At 40.7% G+C, this 26,026-nt stretch overlaps 2 protein-coding genes across 2 annotated transcripts in view; both read left to right on the top strand.

Annotated features, from left to right (window-relative positions):
* pdia5 (protein disulfide isomerase family A, member 5) overlaps nucleotides 1-9,004 on the top strand; it is a 47,965-nt gene extending 38,961 nt beyond the window's left edge. Inside the window, exons 15-17 of the mRNA XM_029530250.1 lie at nucleotides 690-760; nucleotides 5,976-6,110; nucleotides 6,584-9,004. Of these exons, the coding sequence (XP_029386110.1) occupies nucleotides 690-760; nucleotides 5,976-6,110; nucleotides 6,584-6,664 (287 nt within the window). The 3' untranslated portion in view covers nucleotides 6,665-9,004. The remainder of the gene's footprint in view (nucleotides 1-689; nucleotides 761-5,975; nucleotides 6,111-6,583) is intronic.
* Nucleotides 9,005-12,787: 3,783 nt separating this feature from the next.
* Nucleotides 12,788-25,534, top strand: sec22a (SEC22 homolog A, vesicle trafficking protein). The gene is made up of 7 exons (XM_029529963.1): nucleotides 12,788-12,907; nucleotides 14,793-15,003; nucleotides 18,361-18,524; nucleotides 18,901-19,080; nucleotides 20,481-20,599; nucleotides 20,881-20,946; nucleotides 21,269-25,534. The coding sequence occupies exons 2-7, from the start codon at nucleotides 14,822-14,824 to the stop codon at nucleotides 21,467-21,469; spliced, it is 912 nt and encodes a 303-aa protein (XP_029385823.1). The 5' UTR covers nucleotides 12,788-12,907; nucleotides 14,793-14,821; the 3' UTR covers nucleotides 21,470-25,534.
* The last annotated feature ends 492 nt before the right edge of the window (nucleotides 25,535-26,026 follow it).

Here is a 26,026-nt window from a genome sequence, read left to right as displayed (position 1 = left end):
CGGCCACCTGCTGACGGTCCGATTTTTCTTTCTCTTATGACAATCGATTTGTCGTCTGTATTCTGTTTCCAGCGGTGGTAACAACAGTTTGATTGCCGCAAACAGAAAAACTGGGTACTTCAGATTAGCAACAAAATAGCACGACAAACAGAAAATCAAAGAGGAAAATATGTCAAAACAGCAATCACTGCTTGATTCCAGGTGCCAGGCAAATAGAACACATGTAAACATGATGTGTAGTTGTGGTACCTAGAGGTGCATTTATGTAAGCATTGACATACTGTTAATGGATTGCTGTTGGAGCAGGCGGAGCTCCAGGGAGGTTTAGTTTATGGCAGCAATAAAGAGATTTGCAGTCAACATACAAGTGAACCATCTCTAATGTGGCATGAACCCCTAAATAACTGCAGGGTGGTGACAGACCCACAATGTTTATGAACACGTTTGAGATTGAGTGAGAATTTCCCTCCGGGGATTAAAAAGTATTTCTGTTTCTGATTCTGAGTAAATGACGTATTAAAGTGATTCTGTGGTACCTAATGTTATTGTGTGCACTTAGTAGCATGGAGTTTGTGCGTTATTACTGCCCTGCTGTGGCACTGATTAGAATGTGAAGCTGGATTTTTTTTGGTGTAAATGTGTCATGACGATCTTTCATAACACTCCATCTGTGTGTTTTCCTCTTTCAGGGTGTCCACACTGTAAAAACGCCGTCCCCCACTTCACCACAGCAGCGGATCTCTTCAAAGAAGACCGCAAGGTTAGTGTTGCCTCTTCATTCATCCACACTGAGCAGCAAGCTCAATCACACCTAAAATAGCAATGCCTGTTTCCTGTCATGACCCACTGTTAGAAGATTAGTGTAGATTTCATTTCTCTCCAGACAGTCTGTTGTTTTTTTACCACTCTCAATCTAAATAATAACAAAGGGCTGTATTTGTGAAGTAGCGGGGGATTGTGGGAGTTCTTGTCTTCACCACCGCTGCTGTTACTGCTGTTTGACATTAAAACTTGTCCCATAGTGGCTCTGAGCAAATCTTTTAACTTTTAGCTCAGCTTCTTTTCTGAGAACTTATGAGCCAGACTTTTGGGAGGTTTTTATTGGGAGATGAATTAGCCACAGAGGTGTCCTCCTCTACATGACAAACAGACTCTGTGATTAAATACGGTAAAAACGCTGAATAACGCAGAATCAGAGAACTGCAGTTCTCTGATGCTTTTCAATGGTACGGATGGGCTCCAAGCTGAGCAGCTGCTAATGTTGTTCAGCTTTGTTCTCTGATAAATTAACATCTAGACATCTAATGAGTAAAATCCTTCATCTGGTTAAAATAGATGAAGAGTGCACCTAAAAAGACAAATTTGACAGACAGCCACAACATGAGATGGTAGTGACTATGACGCTGTGAAATTAAACAGACCTTCACCACGATTAAAATCATGCATTTCTGCTATGAATATTTTGGGACACCACTCAACAAAATGCACAGGTTTAGTCATTTTTAGACATTTTGTCAGAGTTTAATAGTAGAAGCAGGTGATCTGGAACAAGCATGGCCTGCAGTGTGATTGCACTCACATTTTTAAAAAATGTGATAATATCTTAACACAACTGTGGAAAACTCCCTCAACTTTGCTCCCAGTATTCGTCTCCATTTGACAGTTAGGATTTTGACCACTTACCTAAAGCCAACAGAGTCCTCTCAAATCTTTGGGGTCACATGCGATCACAACAGGACACACTCCTCCTCATCTTCATCTTCCATCATCTATACTTCCCTCAGGATTTGTGTCTCGACACCCTCCCACTCCTCCTCTCCTCCTGTTAATACCCTCTGACTCTAGGGCTCAATATTTCCGAGCCTCCTTAAACTGTGTGACTCACTCTCACATGCACACACATTTGTAAAATAAAATATGTGGGCACATGTCTAGCGATACTGTAAGCTATAATTTATCATCTCGACGTGACAGTCACTGCAAAAAAAAAAAAAAAAGAGGCATCAAATTGATGACTCATTGAGATGCTTAATTTTTTAAGTGCGCATGTTGCAGTGCTGCTCCAGCATTGTAACAGTCTCATTAGTTTGGAATTTTTCAAAATCACTGTCAGATGGTTTGAAACGCTGTCATGTCTACAACATCTTCGTCATTGGCTTTCTGAGGCAACCCTTTGTAAAATTTCTTGATGGAATTAAGCCTTACCAAATGGGCTGGAAATGTCTGATTGTTGCCATCAACTTTATGAACTTTCATATTCCTTTGTTGGTGTTGCATACAAATACACAGTCATTAACAACAGATTAAAATGTACACGGGTGTTCTGGCCTGGTGGCTTGATGCCTGATGCCAACAGCAAAGTATGAAAACCTAAAATGACTTCATAAAGAAAGGTCTGGCCCATTAAAACAGCCTGAAATGTTTTTTGTTTGTTTGTTTGTTTGTTTTGTTTTGTTTTGTTTCTGAGACAGCTCAAGGCTTTTTGGCATTGCTCCGTATCCTCATCGAAAAACTCCACAAGCTTCTGAACCAGGGGACCCTCATATCTGTGAACGTTATATAAGTACAGTAGCATAAGATCTCTTCTTTCCTATCATCATCCCTCAAGTGGCCAGTGGAGGTGGGAAGTTGTTTGAACAAGAGAGCTCTGCGTGTGTTTACTAGGCAATCCTCTCTATTTATAAAGCTCAGCCACAGTCTATTGTACCAGACCAGTGTTGATCACAGTCTATTAGCTGCTCTTGCCTCATTTACCGAGGACAAACAAAAGCTTAGCTCTGGCTTTGAAGATAAAAACAATTAAAACGCCACATTCTGTGCTGTATGACAGCAGGGGAGCTATGCTTAGGGCTTGGTCTGAGTTGTTTGCCTTTTCCCCGATTTTCAATCAATAGGTACACGCTGGCTAGGGCTGCTTACTTCCAAAAGCTGTGTGTCACTACTGAAGGTCTAGTGATATGGAGTTTCTGCCTTCTTTCCGTTGTATTCTGCACATCAGCAGCTACACACTGCACACTTAAATATTCCATCAAATGGAGGCATACTGAAAAACTTCCCTGAAGCTCTCTAGTAGCCCTCGGATGAGCCAGTGCTATTTTTTGTGTCGTACATTTGTACATTTTATTCCATGACCATTGATATTTTAATGATAATTGGACGCAGTATGGTGAAAGATGGTGCTCCATTCGTTCCTCTGAAAATTGTACCGTGCAGCAAAAGTCCACTTTGGAGGCTGATACACGAGTCTTTCTAGAGTCCAGCAGAGCGAGAGCACACATGTCCAAGAATCTGCCAGCTGCTCGGGCTACCTTCCTGTTGGCTCTAATGGGATGAAATGAAAAATAAACCCCCTTATCTCCACTCTCCAAATAATGGTTAGACTTAATCCAGTTCTGATTTAAAGAGAAAAAAAGAAGGGTGGAAACATGTTTTCTTCTCTTTCTTGTTATATCTTTTCAAATGTTTGTGTTGGTGCGCAACATGATTGATGCTTTACTTCTGGTACTCTGGTTTGGTCTGTCACCATCAGTGGTCTTCCCATGATCTGATAAATAAGGAATGTTGACTTATTTTGGATACATCCACAGTACACTATGAATGACCTGGGGATCTCTGATGGACGACTAGTTTGAACTCGCATGTTTTTCAAATTTCTCTTGACTTGTTCTTCCAAAGTTCAAGGAATTAGCAGCAAGAAGAAACACTGAGCGCACTGGGCTCTGATTTATTATGTGAGATCAGCTTGTGTAACGGTAAAAAATTAGGGTGTTTTGTGGAAAAGCTTTTACTAATTTACTATCCAAACCTTTCCATCATGTTCACATTTTTAATTATCTGAGTCATTTTCTCTTCAGGTTTAAGGTATTGGGGTCAGAACTAGCAGGATTCTGCTTTGGCACTCTGTTAGTTAACTGTTTACCATAAGTGATGTTTAGATATTTTTCCTCGCTGCTGCATATTCAATTTATACACTGTTATAGCCCTGATACCTCTTAAGCCATGGAGTGCACACAAGTGAAGGTGTCAGCTGTGACAGAGAGCAGCAGGATGCAGGAAACCCAGGCAGTGCAATCCTGAATTTCCAAGAAAAAAAAGAGTGCACCACAGCAGCACTTTGTTTTCAAAGCCACGTTGCCATTTTTTACAATAACTGACACTGATCACTTGAAATATTTCTTCATATACTGTTGTAGCAGTATAGCACTGCATCTTGGGGACAGCTGCAAAGTACAGAATGGAGCACGCTGTAGCCGTTATCCGCGTAGTTTGATCACCATTTTGCTCTTCGGGGTGACGCTAGTGGAGTAGTCAACTGCCAATATGCTGCGCCTCAGAAATGTTGCCGTTGGATCAGCGACATGATGTGTGGTCCTTTTGTCACTTGAAGATGGATCGATAATGGAACCAGTTGCACACTTTGAGGAACGGCCTCTCTACGACTTCATTTCGTTCTGTCAATGCACAGCAGCTCTGATTGATTGCACTGGGACGAGCAGTCAATGGAGGCTATACTTACATTATATCCCTCTGCTTGCTGCTTAGAGCTCTCTGTATCTGAAACAGTGGTCAGATATTAAAAGACTTTCCCTTCTTAGCCATGTCTTTGATGAACTAAGAATAATAGAACAGCTCTAAGTTTCCGGTGACTTTTTTTTTTTTTTTTTTTTTTTTTTTTTTTTGCCTCCTCCGTCCTGAACAAACACGGCTCAAAGCAATTCTGTGAAATCCTCTCATTGTGGGAGCACATACAGTTTAAGACACCTGATTAAAAGACCGCAGAAGAAGATTATCCCTTAATAGGCTTTGTCTCGCCTGCTGATGTGTAGTAGAACCAAGTTTTTGTTTTGTTTTGTTTTTTTTTTTCTCCCTTTCACCTTTCTTTGCAGTCAGATGTCATTACTGCTGATGCACACAAAGCAACAGTGAAGTCATCCAACAGTACGTTGGCACTTATGCAGATTCTCAACATCGGGTTATTTGTATTTGCGAAATACTGAAAGTGTCTCCTACATTTTGTCGTCCGCTGCAGATCTGTCAATTTCACATTGAGCTCAAGCAGACAGATGGACGTCAGTGATTATTTGATGTTGACAAGTTCAATGTGCAGCGTTCAGCACTCTGAGAGAGAGAGGGTGACTTTTCAGCTGTCCAAAAGGACACGCTGAGTGAGCCATGGATCAGCGAGGCGGCATTTACGCCTCATTGGGTGGCTTGTCGCTAATCGATGCAACAGCTTCGCAAAATAAATCTCCCTTGTTGTTTTTGTGTAGCAGTGGCTGTTGTGGGATCCTTTTTTACTCCAAACTGTTTATCTGAAGAGCAATGCATCAGTCTTTTCTTTTTTCTTTTTTCTTTTTTTTTTCCCCAAAGCTGGAAGTAGTGGCCTAAATTTGGATGAGAAGAATGTGTTGAGATGAATACATGTAAGCTCTTGCTGTGAATACCCATTTTAAGTAGATAAATATTGAGTTCTCCATTACATTCTGTTGTAATATCTTGTGTACTTTCTAAATAGTATTGAGCTACATTTACAATAAAGTTTATTCACCCTTAAAAATATAGTGAGTGCTTACAAGAAAAAGAAATAATAATTAATTGAACACAAAACAATAAAAACGCTGGGTGCGAATGAAAATCGTTTTATAGAACAGTACAACAGGGATATGTAATGATAGTGAGGAAGCCAAATCATAAATAAACCCGCTTTCAAAAGGGTTTAAGAGGCAGAGCGTGTTACAAATTCTGCCAGTTTTTGTATCCACAGGCAAGACAGATGTGTATCTACATTAAGCGTTATCATTGTTTTTATTACCACCTTAAAAACAACAACAAAAGTTAGTTTGGGTAACTTTTCTGTCAGGGAGTTTTGGCCCACATACAATCCCAGCAAGCTGAAAACATTTGAATGAGTTTGAACATTGATGACTTGATGATTGACAACATATCCCTCCCTCCCTGTTGCATCGCTCTTTCAGATTGTGTACGCGGCAGTGGACTGCACAAAAGGGCAGAACCACGAGCTCTGTAAGCAGGAAGGGGTGGAGGGCTACCCGACATTCAACTACTACAACTACGGCAAGTTTGTGGAAAGATACAACGGAGATCGTGGGGTAAGTGTTGGCCACCTGCTTTGTCACTTACCATTACCTCTGCACATTAACATTCTGAGTTACCGCTGGTGTAAACCCAGAAAGCATCATTTTTAACAAGAGATTGAGTAGTTTGTCAGAAATCGTCCATTAATGTAATTGCAGCACAATTTCACACCTGGGCACTCTCTTTGTGGACAGCTCATCACAAATGCACAGAATTTGTGTTGTGTAAGATTGTCAGAGCCCAGTATTATACACACAGCTCAACACAAACCTAAGTGAGTTGTTAGACATCTGGCAGCAGAAGATAATACAGGCACATGTTCGTATTTTGGGTACATACATGTCTTATCCCTGTTCTGCCTGGCTTTGATCATTTTTAATGATGGGATTCTGATTTAAATTAGACGAGAACATTTTCAAGACTAATAAAGTTGCTGCTCCCTAAAGGCCGTACTTTAGTGACTCAGCATCTGTCGCTCTCTCCACAGGAGGTCGGCTTCACAGGTTTCATGCGCAGCCTCAGAGGACGTGACCAGGAGAAGGTTGTCAAGAGGAAGGAGGAGCTCTGAGGGTGGAGTGCAGGGAGGGGTGGGGGGGGGGGGGGTGTTGCGCTGCACAGTTTGTCATTGCACTGTGACCCTTGACCCCAACAAGGGCCCTATCTGCACTGACGTGGGAGACTTGATGACCTCAGCGAACGGCTATTTTTTTATATCGTGGTGAGCACGTTTGTAATAATACCAACAGAGTACCTACAGTCAGACCGACCACTTAAGACTTTCCCTGGATATTCTGATGGGCAGAGAATACACAGACAAAAAAAAGATCTCATCTCTTCTTTTTTCTTTGTTTTCCTTTCTTCTTTTCTTATTTTTTGCCCAAACACTGTGACTGCATATGTGAAAAGCTACACCCTACACAGTATCTATGCAATACTGACCCCTGCTTGGCCCTGTGGGTGTGTGTGACTGACTGACACCCATAACGGAGGGTGGTGGTGGGCGTCTGATTAAAAAGAAGGAGGCTACAGCGTCCGTCTCTTTACAGGGGTCCTAATCAAGTCCCATCAACCCTGCTCTGCCTCTAGAGGACACACACGCTGATCATTGACTCACACCTCCTCCAATCATTTTGTACAGAATATTCACGTCCCGTGTCCACGGTCGGTCAGAATATTTTTTATTTCTTATCTTCACTGTTGGACACTGCATTTAACACTAACATATGAAACATCCCAAAGCTGTGAGAAGTGCTACTGTAGGTGATCAGGTACTGTAGCCATGGTGAGACATGAATGGTTCCAAGCTTTCATGATTAGTTTTGCTTTTAGAAATTACTTGTGATATTTTTTTTTCCCTCTAATCTGTGGCCTTACAGATATATATATATATATATACATATATATATATATATTAAAAAAGCTAGGGTTGCCGAAGTATGAAATGATAAGTGGAGGGAAATCAGAGGCCTGGTGCCTCTGAAAATACCCTCGAGGAAATCGTGGAGGCAGAGCACGTCAGAAACAGAAGGAAACTAAACAAACAAACATGAAATGCCAAATATGCTCTTGATATTTTCATTCTTTATACATACATTTCCAAATATTACCAAGACTCACAGCTGATGTGATATTTTACCTTTTGTACTTCTTCTGTTGTTCACTGGCAGTTGAATTTCATCAGTTTTAACAGGGTTTGGGCTCATTTCCATAAATATGGGAGACGCTCGCGCACGCTGCATGTGCTAAAGTAATCACCCAGCATTCTGCATTCGTACATTGTTCAGGGAGATGGTGGAATAATACAGACCTCCGGTTTACACTTTTGGGCATTCAGGGTTTTCCTTTAAGTTTACAGTCTGTTTTATGGCCATCACTTTGAGCTGAAAGGAACAACACCAAGGAGCCAAGAGCAAAGTGACAGTACTCCAGCCAGTTTTCCCTCTAATCTCCATCTGCCTGCCATGCCTCGGCCTCAGTTAGCTTGGACACTGCTCTCTGATGCCTTCCATCATATTCAAAGAGATGACTTCACACATCCACGACATAATTAAGCATTAAATGAGTTGAGTCTCCAGGCTCCCTTCCCTTTTCTTCCAGCCTCATTGATTTAAAGCCATTATTATTACCTCTGTGGCCATTTTCTTTTTTTTTAGCTCCCATGTTTTGGCCAGCATGAACATTTAAAGGCTTTTCTGTAGCTGGACTTTGGTTCCTCTCATCATGAATACGGTTCTCAGGGATAGCGAAACACAATTAAAGGGAACTAGTTTGTTTGTAATTTTGCATTCCAGCTGAATAATTTTAAGCCCTTGTATCACCAAATTTCATTTTATTTGTATCCCACAAAGAAAAATAGTGAATTGTCCTTTTTCTGTGCTGTATCAGAGTATCATGTGCTGAATAAGACGTATTGTCAATCGATGTTACTGAACCATTTCTCGCCAGACGCATAATGTTGTGATTCTTAACGGACTAATTCCCGGTGAAACTGTCTCTAATGTTCTGGCTGGCACCGAACACTTGGTTGTGTTCAATGTTAAGTGTGACTCATGGTATGAAAGAGTATTTCAGTAGAGCTCTTTCTACAAATAAGTGGTGTCCATTCTCCTCTCGAGGAGAAATACTTATCTTTGATTACCTTGTCTGTCTGTTTTCTTCAGTGACGTCTCCTGTTTGTTGAGCAGTAGAAGGATCACCTGTCTTATCCCAAAGGTATCCATGTTGTGTTGGAATTTGTCACACTGAATGCCAAGAAGTCATTGTTGCCTTTGTTGATTTTTCTGTGCCCGGCCATATCTACAGTTTTTCCCCATTGCAGTAAGGACCTTGCGAGATGGTAAATAAATAAAGTCAAAAATTTCCGGAACATTTTTTCACGGTTTATTAAATATAGTGAATATGTCTGCTCTGTTTGTGTTGGTTTATATCCAGTTTTTATTGAATAATGATTCAGAATTGTGGTGTGTGGGCACAAATGAGGAGACCATAGACCACACATTCCTGGATTGAACTGCGAAACCGCCGTCATCGGACTTTTGACTGTTTGAGCCACCGTCGTGTCGTATTTTTAAAAAGGCCCCAAAATGTGTGTCACGACCGGATAGCTGTAAAACTGCTACCTTTCTGACGAACCTCAGCCGTCATTCACTGGTGTTAACTTTTGGCTCAAATCACAAAAGCAGTTTTTGTCTTGGCATATAATAACAAACATTATTTATTAAAAATTAGATTATTGTATATATTATTATATTATTGACGTAATAAATCTAAAATACCAGGTGGGGGAAAAAAATGGTCATAACTTCAAATAAAGACTGCTCTGTCATTTTCCAACCACTCTAGAAATTCAGAAAACTAAGAAAAATCAGACAGATATCTCATTTGTTCACCAAGAGTGAGAATGTGTTTCCAGCAGCAGCAGCAGGTTGCTCTGATGGTACAATGAAATGAAGTTGACCTTGTCAGGTGGCTCAGCTGAGGCGCATTCCTACCGAAAGCAGTTTTTGTGCCTGTTTGTTTTGACATTTTCTCGGTTCTGCATCTAAGAAAGGAAACAAATGGACCATGAGCGGCACTCAGCAGATCTGACACTGATGGCTTGATTATGAGAAATGGCTGGAAAACAGCAGAGGGCCTATAGGTGACCCCACTCATCGAGCCGTCAGTGAAAGCAGCTGTCACGGCCTGAACTTCTGCACTTCGACGAGGACACAAATACAGGAAAAAAAAAAAAGAAAAGAAGCCGCCACGGGGATCAAAGTCCTGAGAGGACGTTGTTCAGTGGAGTCCCCACAGCTTCCACCCGATGGCTCAGTCAAAGCTGAGGAGTGACTTTGAGATTGAAGTTTGTGGTTTTCAGAGGTTGCAGGGTCACGTAGGTCTGTTTAGATAAAGTGCTGTTGTTGGGATGCATGCAGTGTTGAGCCACAGCAGGGTGATTAATGCCTTTGAGCACAGGCAGAAATAACCTCTCAATCCCAATTTCACTTTAGAGGATTTTCAAAGAGGGCAGAGCATTTTTCATGCCTGGGAGCTTTGATTCATTGTGTCTTTGTGGGTTTTCTTGAAAGGAAGGGACAAGCATTTTTGTGACTAAGAAATGGAGAGTGGTTAATACAAAGTCAAGGTCTGCTCACATTCAAGTATTCTTAACAGATGCCATTTTTCCTTAATGGATAATTGTGTTTGGCGGTCTTCAGGCTTTTTTTTTTTTTTTTTTTTTTATCTCTGTGATGTCACTTTGCACCCTCATCCGTCCACCTGTCCTCTGCCTCCCTTTTTTATTAGCACTCACATGGCCGCTAGGTTTTTCAGAGGTATCTTGAAGAAGCAACCACCAGTTGCTGATTCTCTGAATTCCAGCCCCTTCTCATTATTACGATGATTTTTCTTTTGCAAATCAATATTGAGACACTTTGGGCAAATTGGCCCAAAGACCAGAGAAATGAAATAATTGGACCTATGAATGTCTAGAGAGACAGAGAGGGGGTGAAGATTTTCTTTAGCTCGTTTCTCTTGATCACAATGATTTGCATTCTTTGCAGAGCAATCCATATGTTCACTCTGTGTGAAATTCGATGGTGTTCAGTCAATAGTTAGAAGAAGAATCCCTTGTATGACATTGCTGTTTGATGTGGGTCAATTAAAATTAAGCAAATCCATCAGGTCTGCACCATTAAGGTGTCAAATCTTAACCCCAGAGTGGCCGATGAAAACGTCAAGATAAACTTGGCGAGCACCGCCAAGCTGATTCTGCAAATTAAAGGTAGAATGACATAAATACGCAGGCCATGTTAAATAGTGTTGACTGACTATTGTTGGTGTTTCTGTGGATGTATGGTCTCTACCTTTAATTTAGCAGAAGCTATTCTCTATATGCAGCTTAAATTCACACATGAACATTAGTTGCACAACAAGATATGAACTGTTAATAATGGACAGTTGAAGACCGTCCTTTCACTCAGATGCTGCATCAGGTCCCATTTGTCATGTTGTGTCACCACTCTCGATTACCAACAAATGGATTCGTGACTAGAATGGATATTTTTTTTTCTTCTTCGTCTTCTTCTTAGGTGAGAAATGGGTTAGGCTGTGTCTTTTACAGTCCACCAAATTACATATTGAAGTTTTTCAATAAACAAACCTGCAGAACAACGCTTTAATACAAGCTCGGGAACTAAAACAGCATTGCAATGATTCATTAAGCCCACTGACTTGGAGAACTTGCAGGAAATAATTTCAAAAAGATTAATCAAAGCCGCTGCAGCAGAAGTTTGGATTACATGAGCTGTGTCTTTGAACAAATCAAATATACCAGATCAATGAATGAATGAATGAATGAATGAATGAATGAATGAATTGTAATGGTTCATATCGGAAATATTGTTTAAAAACTTGAAAACATGTCATAGTTCTCAAGAATCACTCAGCTCAAAGAAGAAATGTCTAATAATGGCATCCGTGGAAAGATGTAATTGTCGCTGATGCATTAGAATGCTGGTGTGTTTGCACGTCTGTTTAGGCTGTGTCACTGTGACTGACGACTCTGCTTTCCTCATACCTGACATTCTCCTCGCCAAAACACTCGGTGAGACCTGTGGCTATTTATCACTTTGTCAGCAGCAGGAGACATCCATCATCCACTTCCACCGTGTCTTCCCCCTCTCTGACGCAGGCCATGAGGTTTCTCAGGAGGTCGCTTTAGGCTGACACGCTGCCTGGGCTCAGGGGAGATTGGATAGGTATGTTGTGTGAGGGATGAGGCCGGTAACTGTCTCTATTGTTTTCATTTCCTCTATCCACACATGAGCTTTTGTCCATATTCTAACAGAAAAAAAAGGTAAGAAAATAGGGAAAAAATAAATAAAATCCCCACAGAAACGCTGACACCAGTGAATGGCTTATTTCAGGTCTGAGTGGAGTATCAAACCTTGGCAGGCTTTGGGTACATGTTCATTTTTTCATGTGAATTAAATTTCAGTGTTAGTAAAAAAGAAAAACAACAACAGATGTTTGTGAGTACAGCTAATTTGTTATTTGCTCTTTCAGTGGGAGAGCAGCAACTGGGCCAAGTAGACTAAGAAAGAAAACGTGAAAGTGTTAGTTATGAAACACAGTATGTATCACTAAGTTAACAAGCTCATGAATAATAATCTCTGATAAGCAGAAATTATTGTACACTGTAGAAAACTACATACCACCATCCATTCTTTGACTATGAAAAATATTTATCTTGCAGCATTATGTTATATAACGTTTCCCACAAACTCTCCTGAGCTTCTACGGAAAAATAGTTGAAACAAATGCTGCAGGGTACAGTGATGGCCAAGTAATACAGCAGTGTGAGATTTCTGGGAAGCTGAGAGGAACCTTTGAAATGGACCTTGAATTCAGAGTTAAATTGTTTTATTGCGCTCTCGTTCATAAATCAACTATTGCTTCTAAGAAAGCTTCACCAAATGAAATCAAATTTATCAAAACAGGGAAGGCAAAAACTTTGTTGCTTGTCGAGACGCTGGAATTGCACAATTTAAATGAGTGGGTATAAAAATATAATTTTATTAATACTCCAGGACAGGATTTAAAAAATAATGATGTATATTTACGATTCTTAGTTGTTTTTGTTGCTTATTTTCGTTTCTGTGAATAAAGTACTTTTTTTCCCTACCCACAATGCACCGCGAAACGGCCACGTAACCGTACGGAAGCGTCGCCGGTTGCTGCTGTCCGAGCCCCGCTAGCTGCTTCTGCTCTCTGCCCATCCAGAGCAACGTCTCACTGCTGTCTTCGCGATGCTACACTCGTTTGCCAGGTATTAACCCCCCCCCCCCAAAAAAAAAAAAAAATATATATATATATATATATACACATAATCCATCTGATTATCAGACTTTTTTTTATTTCTCAAGTTTGTTCACAACGTCGTTGCCGAGCCGTTAGCTCCGTTAGCATGCTAACTTTAGCCTGCGGGGATTGTTAACGAACGAGCTAAAGTTAGTTAGCCGCTAACGGCCGAGGAGGACTAATGTGCTCAGACGGGACAAAACAGCAGTTTCGGTTTTAATGTCAGCTGTCTGCTGTTTGGAAAACGTCGAGGGGGAACAATAGAAAACTTGGAGCCAACACGGTGTTGCCGAATGTACATAAAGCTAACTTTACTGCTCACTACTGAGCAGCTGACCGGCGACTCCTAGCTAACACCGCCCCTCCTCCTCTTGTTGTTTTTCGGTGTCTTTTTGGGTGATTCAGTGTCAAAGTTGAGGATTTGTTTTTGAACGTGCTGGCGTTTCCGTAGGAGGGGACGTGAAGTCTCCACGTGTTTCCTCCCGACGCCCCCTTTTTCAGCCCGGGGAGCTGTCCATGGTCCTGGTACGACCGACCGCAGTGGCTCATGGGATTGTTTCCCCACGTTAACCCATCATCGGTGATGGCAGAAACACAGTTAAGACTCCAGCCATCAGGGATTGTTTCACTTGCTTTACATATTTAGGTATCATTAAATGGAAGTGTCTGAATTCACCTGCGAACAAACTGCAACATTCGTCACCAGTAAAGAAAACAACAGAACCAGTTTCCCTTCAAAACATCGTAACAATCATATCATCATAAATACATCACGACAGGCCGAGGCATACGCTCATTATATCACAGCCTGAAGTGATGTATTGTTTTTTTTTAATGGTTACCAACAATGGAAATATGACAGAGGAATGCACAATCTATTTTATGTCATTTTTATTTAATCAGAAATAAAATTTATCCAATAAAAAAATGTGACGTTGGCTCTGTATGTCGTCTTTTCCGGAGAAAGTCGCTGTTCAACCAACTCTACCGTTGTCAACCCTACCTGGAGGTGAACGTCAGCCATAAACATGTGAATTCAACTAATTTAGTCTATTTGTTAATGTTGTCAAAACACCGTCGCTAAGTTTTCCTACCTACTGTAACAGTTGGTTGTTGTCATGGAAACATAGTTGCTTCTTTGACAATAATGACAATGCCGAAGAGGAATACACAATCAATGTAGTTTCAGTAATAATAATAATAATAATAGGGACTGTTTTTTTACTATCAGGCCTTACTTCTCTGCTTCTCCGGTTGGTCAACCTCTCCAGGTTTTTTTTTTTTTTTTGGAGACAGGCATTCCTCAATCCATTGTTGGCCATCGTTAAGTTAATCACGAACATGCTTAAGTAAGTGTTAACGCCGTCAAACACTAAACGTAAACACCAGCTAATTTTTGCTATCTCCTGTAACAGTTGGTTGTTGTCATGGATACATAGTTGCTTCCCTGACGCGGATTGATATGCTGTGATGTACGCTCATTATAGCACAGCTAACAACCAATCAGATTGCAGGATTTCCCCGTTCCATTTTATAATGACATGAATACATTTAGGGGGTTTCAGTTTGGTACTCACTCATGTGTAACTAACTGAATTAGAAAAATGGCACACTGCATGTTTGTCAATCAGAAGCTGCTGTTGAATGTTTTAACAGCAGGTAATGAATTTGGATGAACTCGACTTCTCAAGCCATTTTCTGTCAGCATTTAAGTAAAGTTAATCAAAGTAAGCCGGCTACATGGGTTGAAATGTCAGCTTAAAAAGGACAGAACTGAACAAGATCATTAGATATTCAGTCTGGCATTTGATCTGCCTCTCAAGGTTTCTCTCCTTTGTAACATCTGTTTGCAGGACTTCAGTGAGATTGCAAGAGCTGTAAGATGTCAATGGTGCTGTTTGCCTCTGTGGTTCGGGTTGGGGATGGCCTGCCTCTCTCCGCGTCCACTGATTATGAGCAGGATAAAGAGATTCAAGAAACAAAGAAGCACCTCAAAGGTCTCTCCAAGAAACTCAGCCAGTTCCCTGACCGCTGCACGCTTAAGAATGGACCATACAATGTCAAGTAGGTCTTACTGGATGTTGATGTAAAGTCATGATGCTGACACATAAAGTCACATTCAGAGGCACCCTTTAGATTCAGCTGCAGCACGAATTAAACAAACATAAACTATTAAATGTGGTTAACAGTCATAATTCACCCGACTGAAAGCATCCAACGTAAGATCCAGCTACAGTTATGGAGCATTTATATGTATTTGACTGAATTGGTTTTCTTCACCCAAAGCAAGAGTGACAGAGAGAGTGATTAAACAGTGTAATGCTGCCATTTTTCTCCTCACTATTTTACCTTCTAATGCAATTTGGATGGGAAAATGTTTTTTTTACTCAAGTGATTTGATACTTTAGGCGTTCATTTGGGGTGTCAGGCTGTTTCGAAAAGCTCCACCGATGCTCAGGGAAACACCTTGAAATTACTCTGAATCACCGTTTAAGATGCTATTGGTCTTATTAAAACAGAGGACATGACCTCAAAATAAATAATAAATCAGTCATCAGTGAACCATCTATACTTCAACTACTGGAGCCTCCTTTGGTTTTCTCAAATGAATGAGAGCCTGAAGCATCTGAGGAAGAGGAGGTCAGAAAACACTGAAAGCCAGAATGAGGGATGCAGTATTTAAATCCACAGGTTAATTTGTTCTTTAATACCCCAGGCCTTATAGAGGCTTCTGTTAAGTCTGTTATGGTTGTACGCAAAATGTTAAATTCCCTACTTTGTGTGAAAACAAGTAAATACAGCCGCTGCAGAAAGCAGGTATTAAAATAAATCTTTATTCAAATGCTAATGCGCCGTTACTTTTAATTTCTTGAATTCAGAAATAGAAAAAAATTAATAATGTGCAAATGTTTGTTACAAAGTCAGCATTCAGTAACCTCCTATTCATTTTTTCTCATGAATCTTCAGTCAATACCAGATATGACAAAGCAAAAACAGGATTGAAGAAACGTATTCAGATTTATTAAAAAGGAAAAAGCTAAAATATCACACTGATAAGTACTCAGATCCCTTCTATGACCCATTCTTGTAATCACACCTTAATTGAAGTCCACCAGTGGTAAATTTATTTGTCTATGTAAAGTTCATAGCCGACGATACACATGAGAGCAAAACACGAGTCTTTGAGTTGGAAGGAGCTGCTTTTAGAGCTCAGAAACAAGATTGTTAGGAGTCGCAGACCTGTTTTTCTCGAGAAGGCTACGAAGACAGTTTTGCTTTGGAACAGATTGGTTCATTCCAAGAGCCAGTCACTTCACCAAGCTGAACAAGTGATGGATAAGGGCCTTGTAATGTCTGTCCACTGACCATCCGCATTCAGCCTGACACATTGTGGGAGAAGCTGCAAAGATGACTGATAGAAAATCCCCAAATCCGGGTGTGAAAAGCTTGTAGCAAAAAACCTGAGATGACTTAAAACTGTAATTGCTGCCAAAGTTGGCTCAACTAAATAATGAGTAAAGGATCTGAATAATAATAATATCAATGTGAGTTTCTTCCCTTTTTAGAACATTTGCATAACTCTCTAAAAATTGGTTTTCCCTTTCTCATAAAGGAGTATTTAGTGAAGCTTGAACGGTGAGATTTAAACGATTTTAACAGGAGACAGTAACAGAGCGAAGGCTGAATACGTTCTTAATGCGATGTGCCACAGACTGACAACAGTTTGTAGCCAGGTTTGAGTTTTTGTGCTCTTGATTCAGGATTTTTCAGCCACCCTTCCTTTTGGTATTTTCTAATGTATTTTTAGGCTGTCTTGCACACACAGCATGCTAAAGATCTACCCGCAGATTTTCAGGGATGAAGTCAAAGGACTCTGAGAGCTGTCCCAAAAGCCTCTCTTCAAGTAGTTTTTGGTGGATTTTTGAGGTCTACTTTGGGTCACTGCCCTGTTGTTAAAGCACTGCCTCTTTTCAGAATCAGAATGGGCTCATATTTAGTGGAATCCATTCTTTGTATCTGTGTAATGTTTCTCATGCTGCAGTCTGCATAAGGAAGGATAACAGAGTTCTGACTTAGAGTTTCCAAAGGTTTTCACATGCCACAGTTATTTTTTTGAGGAGGTTGAAGTTCAAAAAAGATAAACTCATTTTTGCTGCCTTTTGCTAACAAAGGTTTATGTGCTTCTTTTAATTAAAAACAGCAGTATACTTTACACAGCCATGCCCAAAGCCTTGCATACTGAAAAGTAGCAGATTTCATTGTATTTATGAAAATGACTTAAGTTGGTAAACTATTGCTCTAAAATCTGACTTTATTTCGACCTTTTTTGAACATTCTTGATTTATTCTTCCAAATCTGGTATTTGTTAACTGAGCAGGGATTTTAAACACACTAATATGTGCCAGGTTTTATGGATTTATGGACTTGACAGTGAAGTTAACATAGATTACTTTATATTCCATAATATTATGACATGCCCGTTCATTGCCTGGGTTTGATACATTTTTAAATCCATATGTGCATCCTGTCCAGGAACTCGAGATAATGGGAAACAGATTTGTTCACTATAGGGCTTTCAGATGTGGTGATGTGCTATTTAAAGCATCAGCTTTGCCAAACATTTAAGTTAGCTGGATTTCTTCATAATTAATTTCACTGTCCAACTTTTCAAATTTCACATCAGTTCAAGATTGTGATAGTTTTAGAGTTCTGCATGGTCCGACATCTTCCCCTGTATCTATGTATATATGTCTGTATATTATCTATATATATATTCCCTTGGACCCTTTGAATCTTCCGTTTCTTCTCTCTTTGTGAAGCACTTTGTGATGTTTGGTCTTGAAAGGCGCCTCATAAATGAGTTTGACTCACTCACTCTGACTGTTATACTCAGAGTACGCTCACATCACTATCGACGCAGCCAACTTCACGGTGTGTACTAACGCTGGGTGAGTTTGTATTTTTGTGAACAAAGTTAACCATCAGAAACCTTCTGAGTGCGAAGTGCACATCTGCCTCCCTCTTATTATTATCTGTATGAAATCATTGCTTGATTTCTGAGGCACTGCAGCTACCCGGTGAAATGGTGGTGCCAGTTTCATCCTTGTTGTTCAGATATTTTGTTTTCTAGACTTTTTTCTTCGTGCACCACAAAGATACACCCAAAGATAGTTTATGCTGAGGTGCCTATGAATGTGACGGTGGCTTTGTGTTTTAATAGCTGCATGTGAATTTTCGGCACAAATGTGCTGAAACAGTGTTTGCACTGTTCAGAGCTGCCAGCAGAATCAGGAGCACCGTTGTGTTGTTTCTGTAATCTGCACTGCATTTAGCTTGATGTCCTAATTACAGTTTCCCAGACTCTCTGTGAACAAAAGAAGTGGAGAAGTAATAATTTTGGTGCATCTGTGCCTGTTTCAGTTTCACAAGCTCGCTGGGTGTGGGATACCTGATGGTGTGCACCGCAAATTACCCCAACGTGCTGGCCTTCTGCTTCCTGGACGAGCTGCAGAAAGAGTTCATCGTCACCTACGACCCCAAACGAATCAGCAGTGTTGTGCGGCCATACTCCTTCATTGAATTCGGTGAGCTCAAACTCAAATTAATCTATCATATGATAGACATGATGTAAATTTAATCTGGACTTTGTTTATCCATTAGAATAACACATACCTTTTTTTTTGTATCACCAACGTTGGTAATGTTATTGTATGAATTTTAACATTCACTCCTCCTTTCGTGTTTAAGATAATGAATGGAATAAACCCCATTAATAATAATAACAACCAAACACTGTTGTGTCGCCATGACATCACTCCTTTTCTCTGAGTCAGCAAAATATCCATCATAGAATCTCAAAAGGCCACATTTGTTCCAACCAACCATCCAAAACTCAAAGATATGAAATGAGTAATGACTTTGTGTGATGTAAGCCTTGCTGTGCAAACTGTGATCCACCAGACACCTTCATCCAGAAGACCAAACAGCGCTACAACAGCCCCCGTTCCCTGTCCACCAAGATCAACCTGGCTGACATGCAGACGGAGATCAAGCTGCGACCGCCCTACCAGCTGTCCCCCGAGGACCTGAGAGCTCTCAATGGATTCTCTGTCCACACATCCACCAAGTATAAGGGCATAGGTAGGACGTGAGCTGCAGCGCACACACACACACACACACACACACACACACACACCAGCCTAATTCAAGGAGGAACAAGGTTTGTTGGTGTAATAGACTACCTACTTAATTTCCTTATGGAGAATCGATAAAGTGCTATCTCATTATTTTACCACTGTTATTACTGGTAGTGCTGGTCATCGTAGTGCAGAAAGGTCAGCGGTGAGTTTCCTCCTCACAGCAGTAAAGAAATGATATCGGATGCCCCGCTGCACCTGTCATTGTTCTCATCGCTTTTCAGCTGCTGGGTTATAGACCAGTTCACATCAATCCTGTAGACTCTTCCTTGTGGTTGTATTGCTTAAAAGCACTGTACGGCACCGGAGCAGCTCTCCGTCTGTGCATCAGGTTATTAACTTTGTCACACATACAATGATAAGATAAATAAAATTTATTCTAGTAAGTTAATATAAAACAAAAAATTAAGGCTGAAAGCTGAAACCATTTCAAAAATCAATAATGTAATATTCATTTCAGAAATGATTCATGCAGCACCCGCACATTGCCGTTGTAAGATTTATTGTTGTAATGATTAATTTTCAAGGATAATTGAGAGCTAATTTGGCGTTTTCCTCTCAATCATTTTTTCCTTCACTTTAATTACTGTTCTCCATTTTCTGAGTCCCCCTCGCTGTGAGAGACTGTTGTTTACTTTTCACTGCAGCGAACACTGAATTACCTATATAAACTAAACTTTTGGCAGCATGGCAGCATGAAGCCTCTCTGAATGTCTGCTCTTTATTTCCCCTTTCTCTTCACAAACTCCACGTCTTCTGCAGTGAAAGTTTGTGGGCAGAAACAGACAGCCTGAAATGTTGCAGCGGTCTGATCGTTCCGCTCTTTCTCTGCGGCTCAGACCCCCGAGCCTTCTCTTGCTCCAGAAAACAGCCCTCTTGTACGCACCGTCACACCTCAGCTGACCCACCTCTGGTCACTTAGCTGCTGTTTGCCCTGATATCCTGTTCAGGAAGGCTCTCCACGCTTCTCTCACTCTTTTGGTTGCCTCGCCAGCCTCTGTTTTCTGGGAGCATAAATCATTTTCTCCTGAGGGACGAAGTATGCTAATCTGATAATAGTTATGGATCACTCTGTTTACGGTCCCAGAATGTTGCCGATTTGAGAACAGGGTTTGCTTGGCCTATCACCTTTACTAGTATTACTATTATCATTATTTTATTATATTATCCTGCAAAAAGTGTGTATGTGTTTGGGTTTTGTTTTTTTTTTTTATAAGTGCATGTCATAAAATATTTTTTATTTTTGAAAGCAGATTTTTTTTTATTCTGTGTGCTTTTGTGATTCATTCATCACTGAAGATTTAATCTGTAATGTAACGTTGTAACATGCAATGTCTCCTCCAGCTCCCACACAGATGTTAGAGCCAGTGACTCTCCCAGGCATCGTCTCTTGTGTGCTCAGCATCCTCTGCGGAGGCCTGAACCTGCTGCGAGGAGTCCACGCCATAGAGAGCATCCTCCAGGTGAGCTGTGGGACGTCTTGTTGACGTCTGAACAACAAATAGCTTATCCACCAATTACTGTCTTAGATAATTAGACTTTGTGAATCGACTTTCCTGCCCTGTTGTGTTCATCTTCCAACCAATAAATACATCTCACAATAGTTTATAGAATGAATTCAGCTTTGATGCAGAAACTTAATGTTCCACGTTATATCCCTAACCCTAAACCAAACGGGGGACACCATGAGGTCTAGTCTGGAAAAATAAAACATTTTCCCTTTTACCTTTTCTACTCTCTGCAGAACGACGATGAGGACTTTAATTATGTGATTGCCTTCTTCCTCGGCACAGCAGCCTGTCTTTATCAGGTAAGTGATAGTCTGCGGTAAAAGCGGCCCATCACCGGCTGACTGGCTGACTAATGGCCCTGTACTTTACGACTCAGCAGCTTGTCAGCTAAACCAACATTAACAGAAGCTCTGTACCTTTCACCCACTTAGCTTCTCTAAAACAATTTCATCACCTCCCTTTGTGCAGCCAAATAGAATGTTTCTGAATTTCCTATCATCTACTGAAAAGCTGGAGATTAGTGGTGGGGGGGGGGGGGGGTTAAATTAGGACCCTAATGATGTGAGTTAAAATTGTCACTGGTCAGATCACTCTGAAGTTACACTTACATTCTCCTTTCAGTGCTACCTGTTTGCCTACTTCTCTGTGTGGAGGAACAGTAAGTCCTTCCTGGCGTTTGCACTCATCTGCCTGTCCAACATGTATCTGTACGAACTGAGGAACATGTGGCAGATCCTCTTCCACGTGGCGGTGGGGGCCTTCATGACTCTGCAGATAAAACTGAGGCAGCCGCTAGGCAAAGCGCCAGACTACAATGTCTGACAAAAACTTTAAACCCAAAGGACAAATGGAGCTTCCGCGATGTCTCAGCGGCCCTGGAACTGCAGACGTTTGTTATTCTGGGGACAAAGTGGAAAGAAAAACCAATCAGTTCAGGAAGGGAAAAAAATTGGAGCACCACAGTGGTCCTGTTCTCTCTCAGCCCCAGCACCAATAGACAGACGTGGATGTGAATCTCTGCTGGAGCTTGAATGGTGGATCCATTTGGATTGATTTTGGACGTTGTCCGTTCCCCACAGTCGTCTGAAGATATTTACTTTTACTTCCTTTGATTGCAGCCGTAGTTTAGGCCAGAGTCCCGATTGCAGGAGGTCTAGTTTTTGGAAACCTGCGCTTTCCTGGCACCTGTAAAACTAAACGTCAGGACCCAGAGGTCACGTTTACCCACCACCCAACTTAAATCTAAATCCAGAGGTCTGGTGTTAGGAATCCCTGAGTTTAACTATCGTTATTGAAAATCATACGCCTTCTTTAAACTTTCAGAAGTGTAAGAGAGAAGATATTGAGCAAATCGTAACAAATACATCAATGCAGGCAGCTGCAGTGAGAACAATGTTGATCTGAAATCACCACCATTATTCATTATTATTTATTTAAGTCATGAAATATTTTAATCCGCAAAACACATCAGTTGTGTCTTGGAGCATTAGCCTTGTTTAGTTTTCTTTAATTCTCCAGCCACTTCACACTTTTCTTTTTGCACCCCAACGTTGATGCCTAATAACCAGCTCTGTTATTTCCCTGATCTCGGCCAACTGATCTCGGAGTGTATTGGTGTTGGCTGAACAACTAATTGAATTACTGAACTAAATGAACACAAAAAGCAGCTCGGTGGGACATTCATCTAAATTTCTTGTTCTTGTGGTCTTTTGTCTTTATAAGTAAGCGACGTGCTTCGTCTCTTTGTTTCATCTGTTACAGATATCTGACCTGGTGCAGGACTCTGGTTTAGCTTTTGGTTTAAAACTATGCAATGCTGCCTCATTTCTGTCTGCGTGTGCTTTATGTTCAGAAGTTAATTATCGGCTTATTTTGCAGATATTGGTCATTTTGTTGACTGTTAATTTATTTACGGATGTTGCTCGTTGGCATGTGATCAGTGAAGCTTTCATACAGATTTTATTGGTTGTTTTTTTTTTTTTTTTTTTTTTAATTCTTATTATAATACAGACTCGTATCTGTTTGTCACAACGTAATTCCTGCTCCAACACAAAGCCGTAAACAGCGTGTTAGCATTCATACCCTACTTCCTCGCCCACACAGCCTCAAGCATGTGGAAGTGTCAAGTGACTATGTTAATAAACAAGTCTGTGTTGGCAGCCATAAAGATACTTGCTCTGTTGTCAAGGCCAGAGGCATCCCATATCATCTGAGCAGCGTCTGGCAACCGTGTCCTCCCACCGAGTCCCCAAGACATGGCTGCCACTTTGGAAGACAAAAACTCAAGTGTCTCACCCTCGGCCTGTGATAGTGATATTAGTGCAGCTCTCACATGCCACACTTTAAGAATCTTTACTTGAACTGGCTGGAGTTCAGATGAAAAGCAGTCCAGCCACGCAAATACACTCAATATCCATCTGGCATCTGCACTCCAGATCTGTCAGGGGGCTGCTGCAACACGCCAGCCTTGTATGATTCATCATTGTGCTCTCTGAATGTTCCCGGCTTTCCAGCAGCACCACACCTACATGACCTCACAGTCCTTTTCACAATGTGGCTCGGACTCAATTGGATCCGAGCTGCATTTCACTAGCTCAGATTGTTTGTGTTCAAATTCTCCTTTTCCACAGGCGACGCAGTCAATGTGTAAAGCGGGCGTGTTGTCTAAATTGGGAAAAGTAAAATTCTGCTGGTTTTTCTAAGTATGGAGAAGTAATGTGATCATTTCCAGATCTTAAAGATGTGGCCCAGAGCTGCTGCTGTTTACGTCGTCTATATTGTCTCTTTGTTTTCACATTTTAAACCAATTTATTTTACACGTTTGCTGTTATGTCAAGTGTAAATTCTGAAAATGGTGATCTGAGAAAATCAGTTTGAACGGAGCATTTAAAGCATATCTGACACCAGAAGTGCTTTAATTTTGTCCATTCTCTTTTGCACCTTGATTTATCGTGACGTGATCTGGTTGTTGATTACACTTGAAACATATCTAATCTTGTACTGGGCCTCATTGTCTTTGTGCTTTTAATGCTCAGTGCTGGAACAGCGAGCATTAAAAAAAATCTGCCACATTCCCATTACAATGATAACCTTCTTCAGCTAATGTTGATGTGTTGTTTGTGTTGCAAGCTGCAGCAGCAGACAACAGATTGCCTCATGATTCAGAGGCAGCCGAAGCACTTTTCATTTTTTATTCACCAGCAATGGCACAAGAAGTATTATAATTATGAGGATAATAATTAATGTTATTTGTGGATTCCTTGTTACAAGGAACAGCAATTTCCTCCAGATGTAATTAATGGAACAGGGATATATATATATATATATATAATTTTTTTTTGTGAGCAGGAAGTGTTTGGATTTTAATGACAAATGGGTGCTGCAGGTGTACGACACAGATTACTACACTCGAGGGACAATTTGAGCTCAACATGCTTGAAGTGAATGTCAGTGGTGATAATGTTCCTGCGCAGACAGGTGCTCACAGATTGGCTGCTCAGAAAGGTCAAAAATCACCAAGTGTGCAGCTCGGGGGCGTCAACGTGTGCGCCGTATGTGGAGGGGGGGGGCAAAGAAAATCCTAATTGTTGTTGCCGGCTGCGTTACTGTGACCTTTCTTTGCATCACTGACCATCCTTCAGTTTCTGAAATTGGATCTGATGAATGAGAATTAGTTACAGGCCTGTATTGCTGCTTGAATTAAGACACACAAAGAGTTATCAGATTAGCTATTAACTAACATCCTAATTCATTCTTCTTCAATGAAACAGCAAGTAATTTGACTTCTATATAAATATACATAATAAGGCTGTAATGGATGAAGTAACACTCAGGGTGCTAATCAACAGATTAGCATTCCTCTTCCTTCTTTTCCATCATATATAAACAATTATCTTGATGAAAAGAGGACAAAGGACTTGTGTGTGCAAACAGTGATGTGGTGCTGCTGCCATCTGTTGGTGAGGACGAGAGCACAAGTCATTAAAAGGAAATCATTTCTAATGTTGATTTTTTTTGCATGTGGTCGTCTGAGCGTCAGCACTAAAATCTAATTCCATGCGACAGCTCCAAAGAGGCCCTTAACTAAAATGAGGCCACACAACAGTTCACCATAAATCTGTGTCGTAGGAGTGTGAGGAAGCTGGAATTCATGTAAAATCGGTTGGATTTTGCAGCAAAGAATCAGCATGGGATCACGTGGTACCTGTGAAACATCTCAGCAGTTTATTTGACTGTAAAAAAAAAAAGAAATAACAGCATAGTGTTTGGCATGGCAACAAAAACAGATTGATCATGAGGATCCTCATCTGTAGAAATGAAAAGGTGAGCCTCTCCTGCTCTCTGAGCCCGACTCACAGCTCACATCTGTTTTCAGGCTCTTCAACAGTACCTTAACCTGTGCAGGCTCCTGTCGTCAAGCAGGAAATTAAACCAAAACCACCAACATTTGGAGGATAAGGCTGGGGATCATCTTTTTGTTTGTTTGTTTTACTCTCAAGAAATCTCATGAAAAGATCAGAGTCACAGATTTGACCCTTCAAACTGCAGTGCAGCCCTGATAGCTCCGGTTCCTCCCTCTGAACTCTGCCGTGTGCCACTGGAAATATTTCCTTTCGCTCAAACATCTCTCCCCAAAGACTGACAACATGATAACATATTATTCATCATGAATTAATTAACGTGAACTGAAGAAAATAAAATGAAACTTTAACATTCTATCGCTATCTGTCATCTGGACAAACTGAAACTGGAGGACCAACCATTGGCCTTTTAATATGTATCTTGTAATTTTTAATTCTCATTTTTAATGAAGTTTCTTGCAAAAAAAAAAAAAAAAACAATCCCAACTTCATTAGTGTAATTAATTTGTAATATCAATTAAATCAATAGATCCTATTAAGAAATTATTATTAGAAGTATGCTAGAGGCACATTCGAGACGCTCTGTTCTGTATTTCATTGTCGCTCCTGGTGGAGTAAAAATCCCACCAAATGAGATTTAAATACAAAACTAATCCCAATAAATAAATTTCTTACAGACTGCAGTGTTTGACAGGCGCGTCTCTTCCCAAGCAAATGAACAGACAGTGTCTGTGGGCGCAGCGTGAGGAAGTCTATTAATAACAACACCACCACCACAATGGTGACTTTCTTTTTTTCTTTTTTTTTTCCACAAGATTTGTTGATAATAAACAATAAAGCCTTCTCCTTCAAGCTTCTGTCTCCAATTCGCTTTATTCCTCCATAATAGAAACTTGACACTCTGCCCAGAAAAACAGAACCAGCTGTAGTGATCGGTAATAACATCACTAAAAAAAAACCTCTTAACATCTAATGAAACGGCCAGGTTAAAGTCAAGTTTGTCGGAAGACATGCTGAG

Source organism: Echeneis naucrates, chromosome 21 (genome assembly GCF_900963305.1).
Source record: "Echeneis naucrates chromosome 21, fEcheNa1.1, whole genome shotgun sequence".
Classification (NCBI taxonomy): Eukaryota; Metazoa; Chordata; class Actinopteri; order Carangiformes; family Echeneidae; genus Echeneis; species Echeneis naucrates.
The sequence above is the reverse complement of the archived record's forward strand: the minus strand, read 5'-3'. Positions and strand labels throughout refer to the sequence as shown.